This window comes from Hyperolius riggenbachi, chromosome 4 (genome assembly GCF_040937935.1).
Source record: "Hyperolius riggenbachi isolate aHypRig1 chromosome 4, aHypRig1.pri, whole genome shotgun sequence".
Taxonomy (NCBI): domain Eukaryota; kingdom Metazoa; phylum Chordata; class Amphibia; order Anura; family Hyperoliidae; genus Hyperolius; species Hyperolius riggenbachi.
Genome location: NC_090649.1, coordinates 116,366,106 through 116,383,646, shown reverse-complemented (window position 1 = coordinate 116,383,646; position 17,541 = coordinate 116,366,106). Strand labels below are relative to the sequence as shown.

The following is a 17,541-nucleotide window of genomic DNA, read 5'->3' as shown; positions in this document are numbered from 1 at the left end:
GCTTGTGTAGCACTCGTATTTGTTATATCAATTATTTAACAAAAGTAATAAGTAAATAGTAATTTAAATTCTGCTTAATTCAGCAGTGATCATGCGAGTGTTTCTTTTTCATTCTGTGTATTTACTTTAGGCGTTTGTGTATAGTGCTGACAGATCTCCTGCAGCACCTCGCAGAGCACATTGAACACATCGCTAACTGTCCCCAGAATGGGCTCACAGTCTAAAATCCCTACAGCAGGCTAGCAGGAATATTTATAGAAAGCTAATTAACCTACCAGTGTATTTTTGAGCTGTGGGAAGAAACCAGATCACCCAGTGAAAATCCATGCAAGGGAGAACATAGCTGTGCAAATATGTCCTGGCCGGGGATTCAAACCTGGGCCTAGGGCAGTGATGGCTAACCTTGGCACTCCAGCTGTGGTGGAACTACAAGTCCCATGAGGCATTGCAATACTCTGACAGCTCTAATCATAACTCGAGGAGGCAGAGGCATGATGGGATTTGTAGTTTTGTCACAGCTGGAGTGCCAAGGTTAGCCATCACTGGCCTAGGGTTTGTGTTTACATTGGGGAAAACCGGGGTACTGCCTAGCAGGGTTCTTGCTCTTTAACTTATTAGCAACTTCAATAGAGTTATCTCATTTGAGATAAGTGCACTGTTTCTGACTTCAGTCAGCAGAACTCATTGCGCTGTAAATTCTTGGAATGCTTTGATCTCTCTCTACTGAGCAGAAAATTTTGAAACTGAAAGCAGAAGTCCTCTATTATTGTCTCACACTGCCCCCTAGGGACAAGTGACCTTAAAGACACATTACAGCAGTACTAATTAGAAGCAGGGGAATGTAACAAATAAGAAATAAAAAATGTGCTAAAATAAATTGGCCTTGAGCACTTGCAAGCCCCAAATAAACTGGTTGCTAAAAGGTCAATGGCCACAAAGTTAGTGGCCGTGGAGGTCCCAGCTGGGGCTGTGCTTTAGCGATAAGCACCACCCCATCACAAAGCAGTTGTCATTAGGAAAGTATAGGGAGGGGCTAAAGTGGCGTGCTTCTCACTTCCATCTTTCCCTGTTGCTGTATGTCAAGTGAGGAAGACTTATGTAAAAGATCAGATAGAGCCCACAGTTGGAGCATTTTAAGGCTCATGCATACGCTCAACAAAAGTCTTTTAAATGTAAAATTTTTCAAACAACTTGAAGAAGTTGGACAACTTTTGTGAAGATGTCAAGGCGTTATCACTGATAAGAGGCGACCAATGACTGATAAGATGCAGCTCAATTCAATACAACAGTTGTATTGACTTGAGCTGCATTTTATCAGTCGTTGGTCGCCTCTTATCAGTGATAATGCCTTGTCATCTTCACAAAAGTTGTCCAACTTCTTCAAGTTGTTTGATAATTGTACATTTAAAATACTTTTGTTGAGCGTATGCATGTGGCTTTACTATCAGTCCAGAATTACAATCTGTATAAGAAGCGCTATGCACAGGTCAGCAGGCGGCACATACACAGTATGCATAGTGTTGATGTGAGAGACAGAGCTGCCCATTGTTCGGCTTGCAAATTTTCTGCTGAGGAGCTAGAGCTGCTACACTGCTGTAAGGGCCACGTATATAACCAAGAAGGGTGTCACATGCACTGGTGCTCCCATGGAAGCTGTAGTATGTTGTTGGAATGATCCAACATTGCTTCTATAGCCACTCCCACCTTCCCCCCTAAGAGCGCCAGAATAGTGTAGTACTATTATCCCAGAGAATGAGATAACGTGAAAGAATGCTACTTACATGTCTGGGTTGCTGAAAGGCAAACACAGTAACAGGCATGTGGAGAATTCTGTCTCCACATGGATGTACGTATAGGTATATATTCGTAATATATGGTGGCCAACACTCCAGAGAAAAACTAATAAACCCCACAGGATCACAGCGGAGGCCCCCTGCTAGGGGAAACCAGAATTACTCAGTTTATTGGACACTAAAAGATGACACGTTTCGCATGGCGCTTCAAGTCTGAGGTCCTCAAGCTACAGACAATGGGCTTGATTCACAAAGCGTTGCTAACCTACTTAGCACGTCTAAAGTCTTTAGGCGCGCTAACCAGGGTGCTAAGTAGGTTAGCACCGTTTTTTTCAATTGAGAAATCCGGTGCTAACCTACTTAACACCCTGGTTAGCACGTCTAAAGACTTTAGACATGCTAAGTAGGTTAGCACCGCTTTGTGAATCAAGCCCAATGTATTTTTTGAAACAGTGGGTATGGCGCACAAATGCGCCATCCTTTAGTGTCCAATAAATTGAATAATACTTAATCTCCTTTCTCTACCAAGGTAAGATTGTTTATTTAATACTGCTTCCTAGCTGTTCACAATTTTTTTCCCATCTATCTTGCTATATATTTGATTTTGAGATTTCTTAATTTATACACTTTTTATGAATTTCGGCATAGTTGCCCCTTAATAACACCAGTCCTGCTTGGGCCTCTAACCGTGCAATACAAGAGCGTTACCCACTGTGTCATCAATCTTTCTTTTAGTACCATCTGTATTTAAAATTTAAACATTTTTAAAAAACATTCTGCGTGAAAGTGATCATCCGACTCCAACTCCGATTCCAACTCCTCACTTTAGCAAACCACCAACTCCGACTCCAGGTACGCGAAATGGCTCAGACTCCTCGACTCTGACTCCTTAGTCTAATAATTACCAGGGCTGTGGATTTGGTACAAAAATCTTTCAACCCCCGACTCCGACTCCTCAGTTTATGAAACCTCCGACTCCAGGTACCCAAAATTGCTCTGACTCCTTGACTCCAACTCCGACTCCACAGCCCTGTGAGAAACTAGGATTGAGGGATTATTATTATTTATTGTATGTATAAAGGGTAAACATATTACGCAGAGCTGGACAATAAATACATACTATGATGACAGGCGTAACAAGGTTATACAACATAGGACAAAGTTATACAAGGCAAGCAGGGTTCAACATACATGATCACGCACATTTGGGCTGGTTAGGTAGGTCCAGTAATACAAGTATGAGGCGGTCATAGGAAAGGAGCACACAATCATGTAGAATACACTAGGTAAGGGAATAGCATGCCAAAGGCTTACAATCTAAGGGGGGGGGGGGGGGGTGGACACACTAGTTGAAAGGCTTTTTTGATACTTTTGGTCTCTAAAGAAGAGGCAGTTGCCGTGAAATGGCTGTAAGGCCGGTATCTCTCTCCCTCTCACCTTTTACTGGAATGCTTTTATGCCTATGTGATTGCCATTAAACCCCAAATTGCATGAGTTGGTGCTCCGACTTTTCTTCTTGCTGGGCGTTGCATGAGGATACTTTGTCCATTGATGTGGAGGAGAGATCAGGGCTGTGGTGGTAAATATAAGTGTCGTTGGCCTAAAGGTGGCATTTGTAGCTCAGGAAGGAGATGAGTTTACCAATTGAGGAAGTGTATACTGAGAACAGAACAGGGCCCAGAACATAGCCCTGGGGGACCCCAACTGAGAGGGCGGCAGGGGTTGAGGATGAGCCGTTGGAGGTCGCAGGAGCAGTTTTGTAATAAACAGCAGTCCCCTGGTTGGCAGGCAATTCTAACTCTTTACACTGTTCAGTTTAACAAAACTGCAGCAATTCTGAGCCAATCATTTTTGTTTATATAAACCCGATGGCATCCATATTTCTTAGGCAGTAACATAAAGATCCCTTTTAAGATGATAAACCTTCTGGAAATGCTTCTAAACATGCAGAAAAACGATTCTGAAGATTCAGGTTCAGCACCCGGGGATCGCCATTGAAGCTTTTATTCTTTTATCCCTTTTCTACAGTTAGCAGTTATGATTATTTCATGCTTACTTTAGAATCAAAGCCCTCTCAATCCGTCATAAACGTTCGCAAATTGTTTCTGTTATGATCCTGCATTCAATTTAGCCGAAGTCTGGAGATTTATGTCTGTTGTAATATGAACTCTGAATACATTTGTACCTACACCAGGAATTACTAAAAGATAGGTTCCTGACAGCTTCTGTGACCTTTGCTGGGGGAAAAGTGTGGAGGCACATAATGGAGACTTGACATTTAGGTTGGTTCAACATGAATCACGCAGGGAGCATGTATAATAAAGATGTGAGTCAAGGATCTGCACATTTCCGTACATGTGCTTTCTGACACAAATGATAGGCTCAGTTACAAAAGGCTCCTTGTTGTAGGCCATCCTGGCAGCATCCTGTGTAATTTCTCCTGTTTCCACTTTTCAGAGGATTACAAATCAGAGCTCAGAGAGCAGCTTCCCCTGATTGCTGGCTCAGCAGCCGCGGGTGTCGTCTTCATAGTATCTCTGGTGGCCATCTCCATTGTTTGTAGCAGGTGAGTAGGCTGTACGGTCTTTATATCTTATGACAGCTTTATTTCTGAGGCTGGACGTGTGCAATGCTGAGAGTCAGTGAAGCTGGTGTCAGCATTGCTTGTGATAATAATAATGTATGTAAGGCGTCACAGATCTCACAACACTGCGCTGGCTGAAACAAATAGATGTCTCAGTAAAAGCCCAAATACAGAAATATAAAAAAATATAATAAAAAACAAAACACCCCCTCGCACAGTAGAACGAGAGTACCTGTTGAAAAAAAAATCATTGGAGATGTATCTTTTCTGCTTCTGCTCTAACCAGTCACATGACCAGTGGCATAGCAATAGGGGATGTTGCGACCGCACTGGGCCTCTTTGACCAGAGGGGCCCAACCTTAACCACAATATTACCTCTTCAATTGTGTTATGCTGGTAATGGTCTTTTGTATATATGCTTTGAACAGTGGTAATCAGTAACAAACTATCCCCCACCTCTGCTTACACCTCCCATACGGTGGATGTCCTTGGTAGGTTTTGTTCACATAAATTGTTATGTAGAGAATGCTTGGGGGGCCCAATGTAAAACTGGGGCCCAAAGCTCCTTAGCTACGCCACTGCACATGACCCCCACTGTGAAGGCCCCAGTTTTCTGATCCCGGAAGCAATCATTCAGAACAGGGGATGTTGTGGTCACATGGTGTGGCCGCTGCACTTCTTAGATATATACTATATACTGAGTCTCCTGGTTGTGGGGATCATGACACGGGAAAGGGGTGTGACCGTTAGGGGTCCCCATCACACATTGCAGAATGTGCCCTATGATTTGTAGCTATGCAGTGGCGTAGCAATAGGGGTTGCAGAGGTTGTGACCGCATCAGGGCCCGAGGGGCCCTCCCTCAACCATGGTATTTGCTCTATATTGGTCCTGTGCTGATAATATTCACTTCTATAGATGCTTTGAATGGTAGTAATCATTAACACACTGTTCCCCACCCCCTTTTTGCACCTCTGACACTGTAGTTGCCACTGGCAGGTTTTGGTGCGCTGTATCAACTGTTGTTTATAGAGTGCTTGTGAGCCCCATGTAAAACTTACACCGGGGCCCACAGCTTCTTAGCTACGCCGCTGTAGCTATGCCTTGGCCCCTTGCAATAGAGGACTTTTCATGGGGGCACTAATGTAGATGATAGAAAACAATAAGGTACAAGACACTTCTCCACATGGATGGAAATGCTGATAATTCTTCCCTCCACAGCCGTTCATTAGGGTTTCTCTCGCATTTCTTTCATAATGACTGTACTTGTAGGTTCGCAGGTGGTCTAGAACTGCATTACTCTCAGTATGTATGAAGATTTTTCTTGAGGGACGCTGAATTCAGATATGCATTGGGATTCTGTAGTAAGCCGGCATTAAATACTGTAATTGTAAAGAAATATGTCTCTCTATAGCTTCTGCTTTATTGTTTTCATACTTTTGCCTATTTTTACACAGAGACCCACCCTGTTGTCTATACAATGGACTGTCCTCAGCTCTCTACAGTAGTACAGATAATAGACAGTCCGTGACTCTGCACCAACATTTTTCAAGTTTAGTCTTGTTTTGTATTTCAGAAAGAGAACGTACAGTAAAGAAGCGGTATATAGCGATAAACTACAACACTACAGCACCGGCAGAGGTAAGAACTCAACTCTGTGACAAAACGACTGCAACTGACACTGCCTTATCAGCAAAGCGTTATTAACCTATTAGAAACTTCAATAGAGTAATCACGTTTGAGATAAGTGCTCTGCTTTTGACCTCAGTCGGCAGAACTCGTTGTGCTGTAAATTCTTGGAATGCTTTGATCTCTCTCTACTAGCAGAAAATATAGAAACTATTCTATGCTATTGTCTCACACTGCCCCCTAGTGACAAGAGGCCATAAATACACATTACAACAGTACTAATTAGAAGCATCAAAATGTAACAAATAAGTAATAAAAAAAATGTGCTAAAATAATTTGGCCTGGAGCACTTGCAAGCCATAATTTTGCTGCTAACGGGGTAAAGAGATACAGTATTGACCTATATTAGAATGCATTAAATTATGCAGGATACCCACTTTTATGGTAGTTTTCCCAGTTTCAGCATCAAAAACATTTTGTATGTCTATATATTGCTATATATTGGCATGTAGCCCCTCTCTCCAAGTGATGCTTAGCCTAGGCTGTTTAGCCAGGGGGAATTCTCCTCCCAGAGCATTCTGGGAGACCAGGCATTATTTTTGCCGGCTTTCACTGGATTTTCAGGAACAGACATTCTGCATAGCTGCACCTGACAGTACTAGAGATGTCTCCACCTGTGATACATTTCAACATGTAAATCAGTGTGAAGAAAGATTTACATGGGTGAAATAATTTATAATTGAATATTGTACTAAATGGCCAGTGTAAGTTACCTGGGGCTTCATCCATCTTTAGCACTCCTCTGAAAGCTAGCCGACTCAGCTAATCGCAGGCTACTGCGCATGCACCCCCCCTGCCGCTCGCCTCCTCGCTCGTGCTCCTATGGCTGGGAGTGTTCTGCTCATATACAGTTGCAATTTTTACATACTGCGCTCCTGTCCACGCATGCGGCTAGTCCCACTCATTTATTATTGTGCTTGTTTTCTGCATAGAAAAATGCATTTATACTAAGAACTCTTGTTCATAAATGGGCTAGTTCACACTTGAAAGCGTATTTTGTGCAGTGTTCTGGAGGTGAGCCAATGACAGCCGGGTGCTCACCAAAACTAGGCATACAAGCACACATGGGGCTTGATAAACTGAACTGTGATTAGTGAAATATCACTGCTTATCAAAGATCACACCTTATGAAAAGATATCACACCTTATCAAAGTTAACACACCTTATCAGAGTAGCATAGCGAGCGCTACAAACTTATGCCTGTTAATTGGCAATGTCACTCGTCCTGCCCTGAGCCCCTCGTAGCGCTCGTTATGCTACTCTGATAAGGCATGTTAACTTTGATAAGGTGTGATATCTTTGATAAGGTGTGATATCTTTTCATAAAGTATGATATCTTTTCATGAGGTGTGATTTCTGGGTTATCACAGTTTAGTGAATCAAGCTCCTAGTGTGTAGAAAATGCATGCAGAAAAATGCGTGTGCATAAAACTCAGACAATTGTGACCACTCCCTCAGAGGGCCGCTCCAGATGAACGGAGGAGCGCGGAATGATGGCAAGGGCACAGAAGGACTGAAGGGGGCTGGAAGAAGCCACAGGTGAGCTAAAGTGAACCTGAGGTGAGAGGTATACGGAGGCTGCCATATTTATTTCCTTTTAAGCAATACCAGTTGCCTGGCTATCCTGCTGATGTTCTGCCGTTAATACTTTTAGTCCCTGACCCTGAACAAGCATGAAGCAGATCATGCGTTTCTGACATTATTGTCACAACTGACAAGATTAGCTGCCTGCTTGTTTCTGGTGTTATTCAGACACTACTACAGCCAAATAGATCAGCAGGGCTGCCAGGCAACTGGTATTCTTGAAAGGAAACACATATGGCAGCCTCCATATCACTATCACCTCAGATTCATTTTTAAAGGGAACCTTAATTAATAGGGATATGGATGTTTCATTTTAAACAATACCAATTGCATGGCTGTCCTGCTGATTTCTTTGGCTGCAATAGTGGCTGAATCACAGACCTGAAACAAGCATGCAGCTAATCCAGTCTGACTTCAGCCAGAGCACCTGCTCTGCATGCTTGTTGAGGGGCTGTGGCTAAAAGTATTAAAGACACAGGATGAGCAGGAGAGTCATGCAACTGGTATTATTGTAAAAGGAAAAATCCACATGCTTCTCAGTTTAGGTTCCCTCTAAACTGGCCACTTTTATTTGTCTTTAGGTTCCCTTTAAGGCAGGTTTAAAGCTGGTTTTGATGGGCCTCATCATGTGAATATTATACGTACAGTGCTGTGGTTGGGGTATACAGTTTGACAGGGGTCCATAAATCTGGAGCTGCCCCACAGCCTCTGTGCCCACTAGAATCTAGTGACTAGATAGTATTGTCAAGGCTATATTCTTCCTCCACACTGAGGAACAGTTTCTGCACTGGAGCACCTCAGTGCCAGATAGATCTGCCTTCCTCGTTCTTTACGGTTCTTTCCAAAACTAAATTTCAAAAAAATCTAGAGTTCTACTTTACTCAACAAAAATATTGACATACTAAAAAGATGTAGGAAATCAATGTAAATAAGCTGTAAAGGACAGGAAACTAATTAATAATACAGAACTTCATTTTCTAAAAATATAAAACATATTCCTGTAAGTTTGTCATTTTCTGTTATTTTGATGTCTTCAGATTTCATTTAACCATTTGCTAGAGGGGGGAAAAAAAGCCGGAGCCGTTTTTAGCCAATAAAACAACACCTAAACGAGGAGGTTTACAGAAAGATTTTTAAAGTGAACCAAGCTACATTTTTTTAGCACCCAGGGCATCTCAATAGAACATTAAACATGCATGCCAGCAACGTGGCTCATTATTAAAACAACTTACAATTGACCTCTCCTTTTTACATTTAAAAGTTTAGCAGAGGTCTTTATTATCCTACTTCCCAGGCCTGCCTGACCTCAGACATTTAGGCTGCTTACACACAGGGACGTTACAGGCGCACGTTAGTGCGCCTGTAACGCTCCCCCAACGCACAGCAATGTAACACAAGTGGGCTGTTCACACAGCCCACGTTGCGTTACATGTAACGCTGCACGTTGTCGAAAAAGTGCAGCATGCTACGGCGTTAGAGCGGCTATAGCCGCGTTAGACTGTTTGCACATGCGCAGTGGGGGGGCGAAGAGGAGGCGGGGAGAGCCAGCTACAGTAGCCGCGCACATGGCTACTTAATATTCACTGGCGGCCGCTGATTGGCCGGCGGGACCACGTGATGCGGAGTGTCTCGCTCCGCATCACGTGGTCCCGCCGGCCAATCAGCGCCACTCTGGGAGACCTTATATCAGGGGTCCCAAACTCGCGGCCCGCGGGCCATTTGCGGCCCGCGATACAATATTTTGTGGCCCCAGAGCTTGTAGGGGCCCCCAGTGGCTACAAGAGGAAAAAAAAATTTCAAATCGGCCTCATAGTTTTTGAGAAAATCGATTTTAAAGTTGCAAAGGAAAAAAAATACACATTTAAAAACCTGCTGACTTTAATGGTTAATAGCAAATCCACCTTAAATGCTAGAAACCCTAAATTTGCAGGATATGTTAAGGAGATCATTAGGAATAAGAGGAAAAAACAATTTTTCAAAAAGACCTTATAGTTTTTGAGAAAATCGATTTTAAGGTTTCGAAGGAAAATAGTATACTTTTAAATGCGGTAAATGTCACTTTTAGTAGCAAACCTAACGATAGTGTAATTTTACATGTATCAAAAGAAAGAGCAATACATTTCCAGACAGGGTTTCCAGGGGGTCCATACGCAGCCGCAGCGCTTTGGCCAGGGATCGCTATACAGCCGCAATATGGCTGTATGAAGATTCCTGGCATTTTTTTCTATTTCCCCATTTTTTATTTTTTTTTTTATGTTTAGAGTGTGGGAATTTTTTTTAAAATAAATTATGTGGGGTCCCCCCTCCTGAAACTTTTTAACCCCTTGTCCCCCATGCAGGCTGGGGTAACCAGAATGTGGAGCTCCGACCGATTGGGGCTTCACACCCTGACTATACCAGCTGCAAAAAAGGTCCCTTAATGCCGATTTTTGTTCCAGGGTATCTGTTGGGGGGGGGGGGGGGGGGAGGGCAGGTTTATTTTGCTCTAGGGCCCCATTGTTGCTTAAACCGGCCCTGCCTGCCGGCAAAAGAGACATGGAAGCGAACTATATTTGCCCATTTTACCTTATAGTTCGCTTCAGTGCTCCCAAGTAAACCCCCAAATCCCCCGCGCAAACATCCACGACTGCGCTGAGGGGCAGAGCTTCCAGCTGTAGCTCTGCCCCTCCTGACGTCAATCGCCGAATGGATCGCCGCCTCTCCCCCACCCCTCTCTGTGAAGGAAGAGAGAGAGGGGCGGGCAGAGGCGGCGATCCGCCGCGATTGATGTCAGGAGGGGCAGAGCTGAAGCTGAAAGCTCTGCCCCTTCCAGGAAATGCCGGCGGATTGCCCCCCGGGGCGATTTGGGGGCTCTGCAGCCCTCGTTTTGCGGCGGAGACACGTGAACTCCCTTATGCGGCCCAGCCTCATCCTGACTTTGCCTCCTGCGGCCCCCGGGTAAATTGAGTTTGAGACCCCTGCCTTATATGGATAGAGCCGCCTAACGTGGCTCACTCTACCGACCTCTCTTGCAGCACCATACGATGCGTTAGGTGCACGTTATGCGACCTTAACGTGGCACCTAACGCAACGTCTTGGTGTGCAAGTAGCCTTAAGGCAGATAAGGACTGCTGTAATTATTTTATTGCACACATTAGCAAAAGGCTAATCATCAGCAAGTGGAGTGGAGATATTGGTCACTATTATTATTATTGATTTATAAAGTGCCAACATATTCCATGGTGCTGTACAAAGTAGGAAAATAACTGGGTACATAATGATACAGACAATGATATACATCAAATATGGTCACTGGTACAAAATACAGAACTGGTAACAATGACATATGTAACAAGATAAGTAAAATGTATCACAGAGCGCAAGCTATGAAATGAATAACAAATTCTAAGACACAAAAGGGTGAGCGGGCCCTGCCCTTGCAAGCTTAGAAAGAGTTGACAGAAGTCCCAGATGCTATCTTCACACCTTCCCTGTGGATAAATAATGGGCAGCTAGAAGGGGGTGGGGGGGGGGGGGGGGGGACATGGCAGCTCCCATAGCTATCAGAAACCAGGAAAAAAGTGGTGCTTGGTTCCCTTAAATGTTGTGCGCTACCTCTGGTGCACAGTCCTAGTTGTGAGTTCCTAGGCCAAGGCTCCCGCCTCCCATCGCTCAGCGAACGCAGCTGCCAGCTCTCACCTCTGCTGCTGCCTCCAATCACAGGCCCCTGTCACATGTGATGAATCTTGATTTCTTGCTAGAGTTGTCCCTTCATTTATCTGCTAATAGGTTTCCTGTGACAAAGTAAATAATAGCCAGGCTGCAGGTTCCAGGCTGCACCATACGGCTTGTCCCCAATCTGTCAGTCTCCTCACAGAGCATGGCCCACATTCTCACACCAGACTGGCTGGGGAGTTTAGTGTTACATGAGATCAGCTATCACGGCAGGCATTGCTGCATAGCAGCTTTCACTGAAGAGATGAAACCATTGTAAGCAGGACATGAATACGGGTATTGCTTACACTGTTTATACCTTACACAGTTATTGTGTTTGTCCTGAAGGAAATTGCTGATGAGCCAATAAAGCTCTCACCTGTATGTGCCCATTCTCACTGGGGTGATTAGCAGGCGATTACCGCTAATTGCCGCTTCGCTAGTGCTTTTTAAAGTGCTAGTGCAATAGTAATTATATGGCAGTGATCTCACTGCAAAACGCAGTGCTTGCAGCATTTTTCCGCAATTCTGGAGCGATCGCGATTAGAATGCTAAAAAACGCTTATCGCGATGGCTCAAAAATCGCAAGAGTGTACAGTAATTTTACCATGATAATTGCGGTAAAACCACCAGCGCAGAACATAGCGCTAGCATTTTGCGTTTGCCAGTGTGCATGGGCCCTAATGCACCTGTCTGCACACATCCGCTGAATACTATTGGACAATTATTTCTGATCTTTTGAGCACAACTCCAGAAGACAAGAGTATAGGGCCCATGTGCAAATTAACTTTTTCTCCTGAGTTTTCTCCTCCATCTTCTTTTTGAAATAATTTTTCAGCACCCTGCAATTGAAAAAGTACCAAAAAGTAGGTGAGAAGTTACTTCAGAAACAGAGGCGCTTAGTGTTACACTTATCTGGAGCTGTTGTATATTCCGTTTTTACTGCCTGATGAAGCAGGGTTATGCCTGTGAAACGCGTTGCACAATTTCTCGGAGTGTATAAATAAAACTTTTCACTGTTGAAATCAACAGTTTGTTTGTCTGTTTGAGGAGGTAAGTCTACCACTACCTCCTCTTTATTTATGTTTTTAAAAAAATGTATTGGATTTTATTCTTTTGGCGGCTCTGTTACCTCCATACAGAAATTATTTGAGCAATGTCTTGCTTGCTGGTGGTTTAGAAGGCACTTCAATGACAAGTTGTGAAAATATCACCTAGGTAGGATAATAAAAAATTAAAAAAAGTCTGGAGAAAAAGTACATTGCATATGGGCCTAGGGGCCCAATCCAATTCATTTTTTCTCTCAAGTTTTCTCCTTGGTGATATCTTCACACCTATCAATAAAACGTGAATTAGATCGGGTTCTAGGAAGGCTCTTTGTAGAGATATTCTGCTGGGTAGTTTGTTCTGTTGTATTTGGGGGGGGGGGAGGAGTAAGAAGTGTTCACTGCAGGGACCACAAGAGTGGAAAAATAGTGATTAGTTAACGCCAAGCGGCGTGATGCGGCGGCAGCCCCAGAACTGCTCCACGCCGATTGGCATGAACGGCCTTCTACGGGGCTAGCAGGAGAGTGCGCGCACATCGGCACTCAGTCTCCGTTCGGCAATCGCTGATCGGAGACTGTTAGACGGCGGAACCGCTGTCTAATAGGGCTGTACAGCGCTGCGATCTAAGGCAGCGATGTACTGGGGACAGCCGTGCGAAACGACTGTCCCCCTGAGGGACACAAAAGCGATTGGCAGTGATAGACTGAAGCCTATCACAGCCTATTGCTTTGATAGGCTGACGGGGAGGAAGACGGATGATTTTTTTAAAGAAATACACAAATTTTATAAAAAAAAAAGAAAGAAATATTTGGCAAAAAATAAATAAACATTGGGGGAGCGATCAGACCCCACCAACAGAAATCTCTGCTGGTGGGGATCACTTGGTTTTACGGCCCTGCAGCAAGCCCTTAAAGCTGCAGTGGCCTCTTTAGTTAAAAATGGCCTGGTCACTAGGGGAGTTTAACACCGCGGTCCTCAAGTGATTAAAGTGGTATGAATTCCAGCATTTCTTCTTTGCTCTGAAAGATTATTTACAGCATATTATATACTACCAAACCAAAAACAGAAGTTGGAGGAGCACTCATCCATAGGAAGGAACTGTTGTGTGCCCAAGCCTTGGATCCCTGTATCCCAGGGCCGGCCCTAGACTTTTTGCCGCCTGAGGCAAAATTAAAGAAAACGCCCCCCCCCCCCCCCCCCCCCCCGTGGGTGGGGGGGCCACCGAGCTGGAGGGTTAGCGGGCAGGAAGGGGGTATCGGGCCTAGCGGTGGGGAGGGGGTCCCCCCCTTCCTCACCTGGGTCCCCCGATCTGCGCTGCGCGGGGCAACGGGCGGGGATCACTCACCTTTTCCGCATTCCAAAGTGTGCTCCACTGACGTCACTTCCTGCAATGCCGTCCACTTACAATATGGTGGGCGGCGTTGCAGGAAGTGACGTCAGTGGAGTGCTCGCTGGAACGCGGAAGAGGCGAGTGATCCCCGCCCGTTGCCTCTTAATCTAAACACTGGTACTTAACTATTTACAGCTGGAGGGGAGCGCAGATCGGGGGACCCAGGCGAGGGAGGGGGGGTCCAACCCCTATCCCCTCCACTAGGCCCAATACCCCCTTTCTGCCCGCTACTACTCCAGCCCACCCATGGACAGGCGGGTGCCGCCCCCCCCCCCCCCCAGATGTGCCGCCTGAGGCAAATGTTTCACCCCGCCTCATGAGCGGGCCAGCCCTGCTGTATCCTCAGAATCCTCAGTAGTCAAATGTAGAAAGGAGGCTGGCACCACCAGAAGTAGAAAAGTAAAAATTAGCTCTTTATTGATCAGTCATAAAATGACAGCATGGTCAAAAATAAGGCTTTGGCGGTGACAGCCCGCTGTTTCGAGCTGTTATAGCTCTTTCTCAAGCCGAACAGGGCTGTTCGGCTTGAGAAAGAGCTATAACAGCTCGAAACAGCGGGCTGTCGCCGCCAAAGCCTTATTTTTGACCATGCTGTCATTTTATGACTGATCAATAAAGAGATAATTTTTACTTTTCTACTTCTGGTGGTGCCAGCCTCCTTTCTACATTTATATACTACCAAACATTTTTTTTTACTAGAACAGCATTCAACTAGTTAAACACAGGAGTTCCAAGCTCCCTGCAGGGCAAGCAGGTCGCAGTCGAACTGGAGATAACATTATCTTGTGTTTACATAATTGTATCAAGTGAGGAATGTAAACACTTCTCTGACTGTGCAGACACTCCAGAACACAGACAGCTACTCATTTCTGGGTACATTACCATATAAATAAACCATTTATGAATAAAATGCAATGACAGCTCTCAGAGCAAAAAAATATATATATATACTTTGGAAACTTGTAATTTCTAAATGAATAATAATACTTATGCACAAAATCAAATATAACTGTATGGGATATAAAAAGTAGGAAAACATGTTTTATTTAATATTATGTCAGAGTTTTATACCACTGTATGGTGACCCAACCATTTGAGACACCAGGGCCTCGATTCACTAAAGGGTGCTAAGTGTTAGCACGCCAGTGAAAAGGCACTTAGAACGCCAAAACGCAGCTTCACGCGCTAATATGCGCGCAATCGTTTGCACACGCAAAGTTTAAGCGCTGTGCGATGCGCGCGAAACGTCGCACCGTTCGCTCGCAAAATAGCCTGAAAAGCTATTTTACATGCAAACGGTGCGACATTTCGCATGCACCGGTGCAACGTTTTGTGTGCACCGGTGCGACGTTTTGGGCGCACCAACCTAACGCGCGATCAGTAAAAGCTTTGGATGTGCAAACTACTTAGCACCCTAGCTTGCATGTCCAAAGGTTTTAGGCGTGCTGTTAACACCCTTTTGTGAATCAAGCCCCAGATCTGATACATTTACTCGATGCTGCAGATCAAAAAAAGCACTACACTTACTGTATCTTTAATTGTAACAGGATTATAAAGTACATTTGTCTTTTTTATATCAAAAAGTCTGGTATGCCAAGTTAAATTGCTGTATGAATGCACTCTGCCCTTTTGCCCCTATTCCTGTTTCTTTAGCCTCTGAAACACACCAGTCCGTCTTTAGAGCCATCTGTGAACAATACCTCTTGTCTACACAATTTCATTCATCATCCCTGTTTCTGGGAAATTCCAAGTTGCCCATTAATGGTGCAATTTTCATTGTACAATCTCACCACCTCTGTGTAATATGAGGGAGGGGCTACCTAAAGCGTCCAATCAAAGTAAATTCACTCAGTTTACCCTTCTACTACGTAGATTTGATGAGATTGGCCAATCAAGAACGTGGCTGCATAGTGTACTGGTTAAGTGCCCCGTTTCCGACACAGGAGACCTGGGTTCAAATCTCGGCTCTTCCTGTTCAGTAAGCCAGCACCTATTCAGTGAGACAACCTTGGGCAAGACTCCCTAACACTGCCACTGCCTACAGAGTGTGGCTTTGAGTCCACCAGGAGGAATGCATGCTGTAGTTGGTCTGTGTCAAGATTGGGTAACTCATGGGTACCCCCAGCCATGGCAAGAATTTATATGTCAAAATGATGCATGAATGATTGTTCCAGCCCACATCATATAGCTATCTTTAAAAAAAAAAGCAGTATACGATGGTTGCAGATGGCCGATGTACGGCGATGCTCCTTCATTTTGAAAGACCATCATGACGGATCAAATCAGATCAGTTCGATCAATGTCCTTCATGTGTACAGATCTTTAAACGATCTTATCGCTAAAGTCTATGGAACTTTCTCCTACATCCTTCATTTAAAGAGAACCCCAGGTGTGTTCTAAGAATCCTATTAGCACACAGAGGCTGGGTCTGCATATAATGCCCAGCCTCTGCTGCTATACTGTTTCCCCCAGTCTCCCCCCTGCGCTCTGCTTGCCCCCATAAATCAAACGCCGTGCTAGCGACACGCAGCGGGTCGCCAGCAGGGTGTTTGCCTCTGAAGTGTCACTCTCGCCGCTTCCCCGCCTCCTCCATAGCGCTGCTCCCCGCCTGCGTCCCTTCCATCCAATCAGCGGGGAGGGAAGGGACTCAGGCGGGGAACGGCGACATAGTGGAGGCTGGGAAGCGGCGAGAGTGACAAGTGCAGAGGTAAACAGCCTGCTGGCAACACGCTGCATGTCGCCAGCACGGCGTTTGATTTATGGGGGCAAGCAGAGCGCAGGGGGGAGACTGGGGGAAACAGTATAGCAGCAGAGGCTGGGCATTATATGCAGACCCAGCCTCTGTGTGCTAATTGGATTCTTAGAACCCTCCTTGGGTTCTCTTTAACAATCCTATTATCTGTAATCTTTTTTTGATCTGTTGCTGTCATCCACATCCAATTAGAAAAGATTGTTAGTGTAAAGAGCGTGGAAACTTTGTTCATCAGCAGTCTCCAGTGGGTACGGCTTGCAGTGGGTACTTAGCTTTATGGTGCAGACACACATCCAGTTTTGATTGGCCAACCATTGACCAATGTTACCACCTCCATGAGGGCCTACAGATTTTGAATACTATGAACAGATGGGGCAGGTAAGCTCTCATACTACATGGAAGTGGTAAAATTGGCCAGTGGTTGGCCAATCAAAATTGTATGTGTGTACCAAGCTTTAAAATCTGTTTACAAATAATCAAGGGAGCTTTTGAGGCAGATAAACAAATAGGGGAGGGCATCCTGGAGCAATGTAAATGAGGGGAATTCAGACCACACAAAACGGTGTTTAGATTTTTTGTTGTTTTTTCATTTCAGGTACTATGTTTTTATGTTTTGTTTATGTTGTTTACCTGAGGCGGGAGGGGAGCGAAACATAAGTGTGTGTGTGTGGGGGGGGGGGGGGGGGGAATTTGGGACTGGGGCGAACTGGGAAACTGTCCATTAAAAGGTTTGTTTAACATTTCACAAAGCCTATCAAGCTAATACAGGGAATTTGGGTTGCCAGCCTGTGTTTATATGTCATTTGGGCAAATAAATGCATGTCTTATTGGCCAATGTGTTTACAGCAGGTCTGTTAGCTGGAGAAAAGAGCCAAAATCCCTGTCTGTCCTTTCCCCAGAAAGCTTCTTGGCTACAGTCAGGGTAAAAATTAATTAACCCGCTAAGATCAGAAAGATTAACCTCCTTCCCAATGTGTTGCTGTCATCTTGGGCTGTGAAAGAACAAATGA

General features: G+C 44.7%; 1 protein-coding gene across 6 annotated transcripts in view; it reads left to right on the top strand.

Annotated features, from left to right (window-relative positions):
* EPHB1 (EPH receptor B1) overlaps positions 1-17,541 on the top strand; it is a 436,698-nt gene that overhangs the window by 334,016 nt on the left and 85,141 nt on the right. For 4 of the 6 annotated variants that reach the window (XR_011031350.1, XM_068280412.1, XM_068280410.1 and 1 more), the window contains 2 exons: positions 4,251-4,359; positions 5,934-6,016. Coding sequence is in view for 5 of the 6 variants with exons in the window: in XM_068280412.1 (XP_068136513.1) it covers positions 4,251-4,359; positions 5,934-6,016 (192 nt within the window). In the remaining variant the exon portion in view is untranslated. The remainder of the gene's footprint in view (positions 1-4,250; positions 4,360-5,933; positions 6,017-17,541) is intronic. The other 2 variants (XM_068280414.1, XM_068280411.1) reach the window with 1 other exon arrangement.